The sequence below is a fragment of the Styela clava genome, chromosome 13, assembly GCF_964204865.1.
Source record: "Styela clava chromosome 13, kaStyClav1.hap1.2, whole genome shotgun sequence".
Taxonomy (NCBI): Eukaryota; Metazoa; Chordata; class Ascidiacea; order Stolidobranchia; family Styelidae; genus Styela; species Styela clava.
In genome coordinates this window covers 12,532,655-12,542,529 of record NC_135262.1, presented here as the reverse complement: position 1 = coordinate 12,542,529, position 9,875 = coordinate 12,532,655, and the positions used below count along the sequence as shown (strand labels likewise).

Genomic DNA, 9,875 nt, shown 5'->3' with positions numbered 1-9,875 from the left:
GGTATGTGAATTTTTCGTAGATTTATCGTATTCAACGCGGCCCGAGCTCATTTCGCTTTGAACTTGTTGATTGTCCATCTTGTCATTTTCGTTCAAAAGAGAGTTTTAGTGATTCATCATTCGATAATCCCGTTTGTTTTTGCCACTAAACGCACCGTGACGATTTTCAATACCTTACAATCAACAATCTTTATAGGGCATAGGTTCTGTATTCAATTTCAAGCTCAAAATTAAGCTTCCAATCCGTTTCCCAACCTATACAACTCGTTCACACTACTCTCAACCTACCTGCTAACCTACATACCTAATTACACCCTTTACAACTATCTATTACGACGACCCTAATCCACTCAACTCAAACACATGCAATTGTTTGTGATTCGAATTCGGTGGAAGCATGCTAACAAAGTTGAAGGAACTTAACGTCGGGGAAGCATTCAGATATGACTGGCTGCATTTTACATTTATGTATCCAATTATGTGTTAATGCTGAAAAGTGAAGTTTTTGGGTGCATTGAGACCGTATCGTTGGTGTTGTAGGAAGGTAGAAATAGTATTGGGCACGCTTGCTCAAATGTTCGTGGATACGATTCTAAATTATCTGTGGCGTATTCGGAATTAGGGGTAAATCTGAAGACATTCAGATTGTCGATTTTACCGATACTGATATACGATAATATGTTCTTTTCATCAACATATCTTATAAGAAACATTGCATACATTGGTGTAACCAGGATTTTGTGATAATATGATGCCAAAATTTTTATACTGCTATGTTTGATTTTGAAATAAATTGTCCATCTCCCATTTATAATGTATATAACAAAATTTTGAAGGCAAAAATGGCCATATTAGTTAAGATAGATGCAACGGCATTTGTTATGTAGAATAGAGTACATGCAGAATGGATTAGCTTATTATGTATCTCACTTGAATGCTTATATACGTACGAATGACATTGGCTGTATATGTACCTGAGTTGGCCGTTTAGGAATCATTTGGTTATTTGGTAAAATTTTACTGAAACTTAGCTCAATAGTAGATGTATATTGAATTAATGATAGAAAACGAGATCAAAACAGGTCATTTAGACTAGAGGTTCTCAACCTGAAGTGAACATTTAGGGTGACCAGGAGTACTTGGATGGTAGTTGAGTTTTCATGTGTTGCTATTTTTAATATCCTTTACTACCAGGGGAAAATGCGTGCCGTTTGAAACTCAACGTAGAATTTCTCTGGTCTTACGTTGTTGTGACGCAACAATGTGACATCCACAGCTTTGCAGCCTAAGTGTGAAATCTCAGAAGACAATGTGTTGTTTGCCTGTCTAAAAACGCTCCTCGAATTGATTTACTTATTTGCAATAAACACGGACAGCCTTCACACTGATGTTCTGCATAGATGAAATAAATAATGAGGTTGGACCTTAAATGTACATATGGATCGTTTTGTTATCATTATTGTGTTGTTGTTCGACTTGTTCGTATTTTTAAAAGATTGCTTTTTTGGCTAGAAAACTATCATCAATATATCAATGTATAGATGCGATAAAACAGTCACTTCTACTCCGACTCTATAAACATCCTGATGCTACTAATTGCAACATTTTTAAATGCCTAAATTTTAATGACGTCCTAAAATCAAAACGTGACCAACGCGTCATTTGACCAATCAACAGCCGACACGTATTTAAATATTCCTAAAATTTCCTTTCACCCGAGATCCGACATTTCACCCAAAAGTTCACTGTTTCATATTTAGTCATGAGAACACGCTATTTATTCTACCAAGCGTGGCGAGTGCCTTTCATTTCGATATTGCGAACCCGTGATATTCAAAAGTCGGAAGACTTTCGAAACCCGTAACGCACTGTAGACTAAGTACATATTTATATATTTAAGCATATTAAGTTTAATAGCCCCCGGCCACCAAAACAAGTTTCAATATAATTTATCCCGTTCCACACCTGATTAGTACATTTCCATGCATTGGTGTTTATTCGCTGTTTGATTACGTGTAAGATGAGAGCTGCTAATAAAGAAACTGTATCGTTAAGTATCTGACTAAGGTTTGGAGTTCGCAGTGGAGGCACTTCGTGTAACGTCAGAAGAATCCGTTCTCGAGAACGAACAACCAACAACATGTCCAAATATATACTTACCTATAGCTGTATGCGCCCATGTTTGGCTGTATATGTGTAGCACGCGTAAAGGGAAACTGTCGTGTTCAGAAACAAAATTTAGCAAAGAGGGTTTGAAATACAATATTAATTTATTTCAAAAAATCACTCAACATTTATGTAGATCTGAATCACTAGGGACTAATATATATATCCAAATACATCAGAAAATGGCTGTTCCTATTTGAACCTTTAGAATTGAACATGAACGGATTCTAAAATATTTCGATGCACAGACAGAGTACTTTTAAACTCTTTTTTTTTAACCCGTATTAACATTACATATTCGTTTTATCTGCCCCACTGACCTGTTCAGTTATGCAAACAACGACAGGCAGCAACGTATATTGTAACAGAGCAAATATTGTGTACTGGTCGGAATGCCTAACGAATGGAATTTGTCAAGCATATATTTATATTAACATGACTGGACTATAATAAATTTCAGATTTGAAAAAGTGTATTTTAATTTTACACAATAGAGTCAGAATGCCCACAAAATCAAAACATGTGGCTTTTGATATACCGGAATTATCTTTGAGCGATTTTTTTCTGTCGCGTATCAAGGAGTATGGTAGCGAAGTTGCTTTGGTAAGTAGAGTTTTATTCTTGTAGGCTATACGTTTGTATACTTTTCATATTTTTTTTTACTTGTATACTATGATGAAGGCAAGTTTTTGCAACCCGGCTCGAAAAGCTATTTGGAGTGGCTTTTTTCAACACTCAGATTTTCCCAATCAAGCATTAAAAAGTGCTCACATGGGTAAAAATAAATATTGTTTTTTGGTCTTGTCGTTGCGTTAAATATTTCACCGTTTTGCCCGGCTAAGCGATAGCCATACTCTCTTCATTTGCCTTTTTCAAAAGCAGATGTAGAACATTTGATTAGTCAGTGAAGAATTGCTACAACTTTCGTCAAAGCTGATGTTAACAAACTATGCAGGAAGTCGAAATATCAAGTGTCCCACCAAAATGTTAAATAAATAAGATTTTGCATTGTGAGAATTTTTTAATTCATTGTGTACATGGTAAAACTAAATATTTTGTGTAGCCCAGCTATTTGTCCGAACCTGGTTATATGGCCCGTCGACAAAATATCGCACACCCTCCTCTAAAGTGTCAAAGCTTTTGCGTTCGTGGCGTGGGCATGTCAGCAATAACGTGTTATTAATGATGCCATATTAATGCCCTCATCTACTGGGGGCTAGCACTTCATCTCCAAGTTGCAACCCATTTTTGCTTAATATTCTGGTATCATATTATTTATTTATAATAACATTTGTTATAATTGTCGATAAATAAGCAACTCAAAAATTAATTTGTGGAGTTTTACAAAAGTGTCATTGTTATAAGTTCAATAGTATCGCGGACTGAATCTTTCGTTTCTCAAAATCTTTGCTTAAATTCAGATTGATAGCGTCACCGAGGAAAAACAACTCACATTCAAACAAGTTTACGAACAAATACAATCCTGTGGAAAATATTTTCAGGAGCAAAATATAGGCGAAGGCGATGTTGTTGGCCTGGTTCTTCCGAATTGTGTGGAATATATAATAGCAATGATGGGAGTGATATCTTGTGGGGCAGCTATATCACCTTGCAATCCATTATACAAAGGAGGTAAAATCTATCTATTCAAGCTTCAGTGATGTTATTTAGCAAAATCATAATTCTCTAGATATGCCTTTGATCAACTTCTGAAATAAAGTTGGTAGAATTTCTCTTCTCAAGCAAATAAGTTTGATCAACTTTTCAGCTAAAATGAAGCAATTGCTAATATTCTATAAAATATCCCAGTCATACGAAAAATAGCCAAATAAATATTCGCTGCATGGGACATCTAACAGTACTATTAAATTCATTAATAGCGGTGTACTCTTCCCTTTAGCATTTGACTCCCTAAATTCACCCCATTTCACATTAAAATAATGAAAGCAAAGTTAAATTTCCAAAACTTATAATAATTATTTTCGTACATCTCATTCATCCCAACAGCCTGATGACCTGCACCAAAGTACATGATATATAACGGTCTTCGGTAAAATTCATCCCTGATTCCTCATCCTACCACGGCCTCCAGTCCGATCACCATTTGTTTTGGATTCGTGCACTTGGATATGGAAGAAGCCGTGACCGACTATCGGCTACGGCCCAGGGGTCGGCAAATTTTTCGTCGCTCGCGGGACAAAATTAAAGGTTGCTAGTCTTTTGCGGGTCATATATATTTTTTGAAAGTTTAAAACGGAACAGCGCGCAAAAACTGAGACAATGAACTCAACTCAGTCGTCTTATTAAAAAAAAAATTACAATGACAATAAATGTGACATTGTCTTTTTGCTGCATCACGCTTGATAGCTTTACAACGCCAACATTTTGGAACATTTTCTAAAAGGGCATTACTAATCCTAGTTCTTTGCTTGTTCTTTGTAATGTTCATTTTCAAAAATATTTGTTCGCACAAATATGTACTTCCAAACATCGAAGTGAATATTTTCGCATTGTGAAATTTTGATTAAGATTTTCGTTAAGAAGATACATTCCCTCCAAAATTTAAGCAGGGATGAATCTCTCGAATAGAATATGAATTTTATTTCCTTATTGCATTGCAATATATTAGAATATTTATTGCGCTATTGAACACCCGCGCTCATCATCAAATTTTCTCCGTGTTTCCATTTGTCTAACTATAATTAAATTGTAGGCTGGTTAAACGAGTAACTGCTGTTCAATAGAACCCTTAGGATATAACAAAATTTAGTCTAGACGTGTCTCACGATACATTTTGTTACGTAAAAAAATGTAATTTACTCCTCGAGCGTAGATTATAAATAAAATTAATCCATCATCAAAACCGCCGTTTGGATGTTTTCCCGGGCATAGACTTCCTTGTTCACTTCGTAACATTGGCCAATCAGCAAGATGTAAAAATAAACGTAACAATGTCCCTTTCGCTTCCGCCAGACACATTTCTCACTCAAACAGATTTTCAGGTGTGGTCGTGAACATTACCTCATTTTCGCGTTTTTGAATTATATTCGTTAGTTTTTAGTTGTTTTTCGGAATTTTAAATATAAGTCAATGATGACTTTGTCTTTCTAGAAGTTTTAGTTTAATTACAGTAATCAAAAAATCAGTGTAGAAATAGCTGTGGTAGACTAGGCTAAAATTCTTTACCGGTACTTTTAAAAATCAGATTGTTGAATGGTATGAATTAGAATAATAGTTTGAAACAAATACCCCATTTTACAAGCAACAACTCGCGAAACCGCTCTTAAAATAAGCACCGAAAATTTAGTGGTAAAATATAGGAAGAATTTTCCGGAGTCAAATGTCGGGGAAAGGTCCATTCAGTGAAGCGTCCTGGCCAGATTATTTTACTCCGGCCGTACTTTGCCGACCACTTGGATACACAATCCTTTCGCGTGTGATAATTGCCTACGTGATTCAAACCTACGAAAGCACGCAGAGTACAGTAATCAAGTGCACGATGCGCCGAACGAAAACAGATTTTGCGAAATCGCCCCCCTATCGCCCCATTCGACTTTTCAACTACATACAAACTATCCATATATACACTACTATTTTATCTAAATAACATGCCAAACTCTTTTAAACTTATCACGCATTCCTTGCTTTATTTATTTGTAGGGGGAAATGCAGCACATCTTCAAAATCACTGAGCCAAAAATGCTAATCGTATCAGACGAAAGCATCAATAACGTGAAGCAAGCTCTCAAACAATACTCAGAGAATCAAGTTAAAGTAATCAGTTTTTTTAAACAATAACAATTTAGATAACTTTTGATAATTGCCCGAGAAATATGATTCATTTTTATAAGATTTGTGACACATTTATCTAGTTATGTCATCTGACACGATCTTGCATTATGTACAATTATATTATTGTATTTTAGAAAATCATAGTTCTTGGAAAAAGTAGTGAATTCAAAACTTGGGATGAAGTCATTCTCTTGAAGAAAGATATTGGTAAAAATACATGTCTATTAGCAAAAATATATTGCTTGCAAATTTTCCCATGAGTGTCATTATTTTTTAGATAACTTTGTGCCTCATTGCAAAATATCACCCAGAAAAACTTTGGCCATATTACCGTATTCAAGCGGAACAACGGGAATGCCAAAATGTGTCATGCACACTCATTATAGCACGATTTCTATTATATTGTGTTTGTGGTAAGAAAAACATTTTTAAAATGAAATTGAACTTAATATTTCAAAAAAATGCAATGCTATTAAACAAAGAAAATTACTTGGCTAAATTGAACTAGATAGGAAATTAGAATAATTTCCAATTAACAAATTTACAATAATGACCGAGTCGAGTATACTACTCAAACCTATGTTATCGCGACTGTTTTTACTTCTGTGTATAGCCCTCTTCTTCGACTTCTGTGTATCGTGTTCATACATATTACAACATGTCTATTCGAGAGGTAATACTATGCTGGTCAGTCAGAGTGCTCCAGCTCGTTCTTGCTAAATGAATCTAAAGTTTTTGATTTCTATTGTTACAATAGACGCAATACTTGTCTTAATTTCAAGGCATCATTCACAATACAAGCGTGGAGAAACTTATTACAACGAAAGACCGATGTTTCACGGGGGTGGTTTCATGTTAGTGTTGGCTGTTTTGCAAGGAGGGCTAAGTGTAGTTATGGATCAGGAGTTTAACGTTGGAGAAACATTATCAGCCATACAAAAGTACAAGGTATGCCAAATTTTTGAAACCTTGTTAAAAGATTGCTATATTGCGTGATATCTATATTCAGAAAATTTGAATATTTCTATTGGAAGTTTGCAAAAATCTAATGTATTGCATAGTCGCGTCAGAATTAGGTAGTTCACGTAGCCCAGGAGTCGGAAACCTTTTTTCTTTTAATAAAACGACTGAGTTGAGTTCACGAATTGTCGCAGTCTTCGCGCGCTGTTCCGATGAAGTTGCACAAATTAGGGGGGCGATGGTACAAAAAAGTTTGGGAACCACTGGTCTAGAATACGCATAACCAAAGTTAAGTCTACTCAAAAAGTCGTTTTCCAAGTCAAGGCTATCATTAAAGTAAAAGTCTAAGTAGATTTATTTGAAAACTTACCCTTACTATACCTATGTACAACATAGAATGCTCCAATATTCTATCAACGACCAATTGTGTTGTTCCATATTTTAATATAAGTAAACCAGTTATAATAAAATGAATGATAATGCTGTTTTGCTACTGAACGTAGTACTGAAGTCTCTATCTTTGCGAAAAGAATTTTTTGTTTTTCTTGTAGTTTTTTCCTTGCGTCCCTACTGGTCTAGCTATATTGTTCAATTTTCATTCATCCAAATCTACCTGAATTATTCATCATTTATTTTGATTATGCAGCCTAAAAATAGACAAATTATATGTCTTAGGTAAATCACATGTTCGTGGTGCCACCAAATTTGCTGCAACTATCGCAGACAGAATTGCATCACAAATATGATACAACATCGTGGAAAACTGCGCTCACGGGAGGTGCATCTATTTCAACAACAGTAATGAAATCAGTCATCGATCGTTTCAATGTTAAATTGTTCCCAGGTCAGTTGTCACACTGTATTGGTTGATCATACTGTTCAAGCATACAGACGTCAGAACCAAATACAATATCAATACCCTAACGTAAAGAAACGAATATTTCGATATTCGTTCAAATGACAAACTCAGTCAAAGTATAACTTTCCTTGGAAAAACACTTGCCTCAGACTTTATTTGCTTTCTGTGCGTGGATCAACGATTTACAAGTATGGGTTATACCATAAGCACTTGCTTCATTTTACGACCACTCAAATCAAAATTGAGTGAATTACTTTATAACCTAACATGTTTAGTTTACGCAATGACGGAATGCTGTCCTATATCTTGGAAGGATAACGACGACTCAGTCGTTGATTCAGCTGGCTCCATCTGTGTTAACTCAGAATTGATGGTAAGTATGTTTTGGTGGGATTAACAAAGATTGTATGCTGAAATAGTAAGACATTTTGTAGTAAATAGCTTTAATAACAGTTATTCCAACTTATATAGGGCCGTGGGGATAATGAATGGGACAATTAAACGGCAGATTTTAACAAAAAATTGATTTGTAACAATACTTGACTCTTGTTTTTCAGATAGTTGATCCGAATACAGGTAAAGAATTAAAATCTGACCAGGAAGGAGAAATTTGGATAAAAGGGCCACAAGTATATTTCTTTTTTTATTAGTACACAATATCCGTTAAAAATGCACATAAACTCCGTCGTTAAATACATCGTTTCACTACAATACTGTACTATGACTTTGTTATAATATTTCCTCCAATGCGACCTACTAAGTTATAAAAAAAAACTCATTAAGAACAAAAACAATTTAATCCCCTTCAAGTAATAGACCGACCATTCAAACAATCAAGCCAGTTGAACATTATTATCTTGGTTCAAACCAAAAAAATTGAAATATTTTTAAAAGTTATGAATTGACAAAAAAAAATAACTAGATTTTGAAATTATGATAGAGTATCTTTTTTCAATAGGTGACCGTTGGTTATTTTAAAAATACTGAAGCAACGGAGCAAACAATTAATAGGGATGGATTTCTTCGTACAGGCGATATCGGGGTTATTAAGAATAAAAAGCTTTATGTGATTGGTCGACTGAAGGAAGTTATCAAGTACAAAACTCTACAAGTGAGCCATATGATTATATAGTTTACTATTCATAAATCGATAACTTGACCAGGATCACTAGCATCCAACACCCATTTTTGTTGCACATCAGTCAGACAGAGTTGCTTTGAAATTCATTTCAAAATAGCAGAACCATGTTGTTCAAATCTATCAATAAAATTGTTTACGTGGAAACACAAAAATAAAACATAGGGATATTACAATAACTTTTTGATGATTTTGCTGTCATTCTATTACGAATGTATTGAATTTCCATTAAAATCCTATCATGTCTTCCCCGTTTTCATAATATGACTTTTATTTCACTTTGTCGTATATAGGTAGCTCCTGCTGAAATAGAGAATGTGCTGTTGAGTCACCCAGATGTTGAAGATGCTGGGGTGGTTGGTGTCCCCGATCTTACTTGTGGAGAGTTACCGAAAGCGTTTGTTGTTCGAAAAGTTGAATCACTTACAGCGGATGAACTTCAAACGCTAATTAAAAGTACAAACATATTGAAATTTACTTTACTTGGAATTTTAATCTATGAATATTACTTTCTTTCTTAATTCCAGATGAACTTGTCGATTACAAACAGTTAAGAGGAGGAATCCAATTTGTTAACAAAATACCGAAATCAAAATTCGGAAAAATAAATCGCCTAGAACTGAAGACATGGGTGACAAAAAAAGATAATTAACCAATTGCTATATTGTCAATTGCATACATGGATTTATTTCTCCAATTTAAATATTTGGTTCCCACATTATTTTGGATTTTTATGTGGATGTATATCAATTTTCTCCATCTTTCGGATGTTTCAAAGCATAAAGACATTTATCAAAAATAAAACTTCAAGCAATATATCAAAATATGTTTTGATTTTTTTTTTATAAATGGGTGGTTCAATAGAATTTGTAGATTCGTAACTATATGCACTTATGCAAGTTTTGATTATTGGATAAATTTCAAACCAGTTAACAGTTAGATGCTCAAATTCTACTAAAC

The 9,875-nt window shown here is 34.5% G+C and overlaps 1 protein-coding gene across 1 annotated transcript; it reads left to right on the top strand.

Annotated features, from left to right (window-relative positions):
• The first annotated feature begins 414 nt into the window (after positions 1 to 414).
• Positions 415 to 9,739, top strand: LOC120332422 (putative 4-coumarate--CoA ligase 1). Its single transcript, XM_078119260.1, has 13 exons — positions 415 to 1,417; positions 2,661 to 2,769; positions 3,588 to 3,799; positions 5,829 to 5,940; positions 6,093 to 6,165; positions 6,236 to 6,371; positions 6,741 to 6,906; positions 7,594 to 7,762; positions 8,053 to 8,150; positions 8,335 to 8,406; positions 8,736 to 8,888; positions 9,209 to 9,371; positions 9,443 to 9,739. The coding sequence occupies exons 1-13, from the start codon at positions 1,413 to 1,415 to the stop codon at positions 9,565 to 9,567; spliced, it is 1,593 nt and encodes a 530-aa protein (XP_077975386.1). The 5' UTR covers positions 415 to 1,412; the 3' UTR covers positions 9,568 to 9,739.
• The last annotated feature ends 136 nt before the right edge of the window (positions 9,740 to 9,875 follow it).

Bases quoted from the DNA above. Each gene is read 5' to 3' on its own strand.
- LOC120332422 (XM_078119260.1), top strand. The intron at 5,941-6,092 runs GTAATCAGTTTT...ATTGTATTTTAG, and splicing joins ACTCAGAGAATCAAGTTAAA to AAAATCATAGTTCTTGGAAA. The intron at 8,889-9,208 runs GTGAGCCATATG...TGTCGTATATAG, and splicing joins TCAAGTACAAAACTCTACAA to GTAGCTCCTGCTGAAATAGA.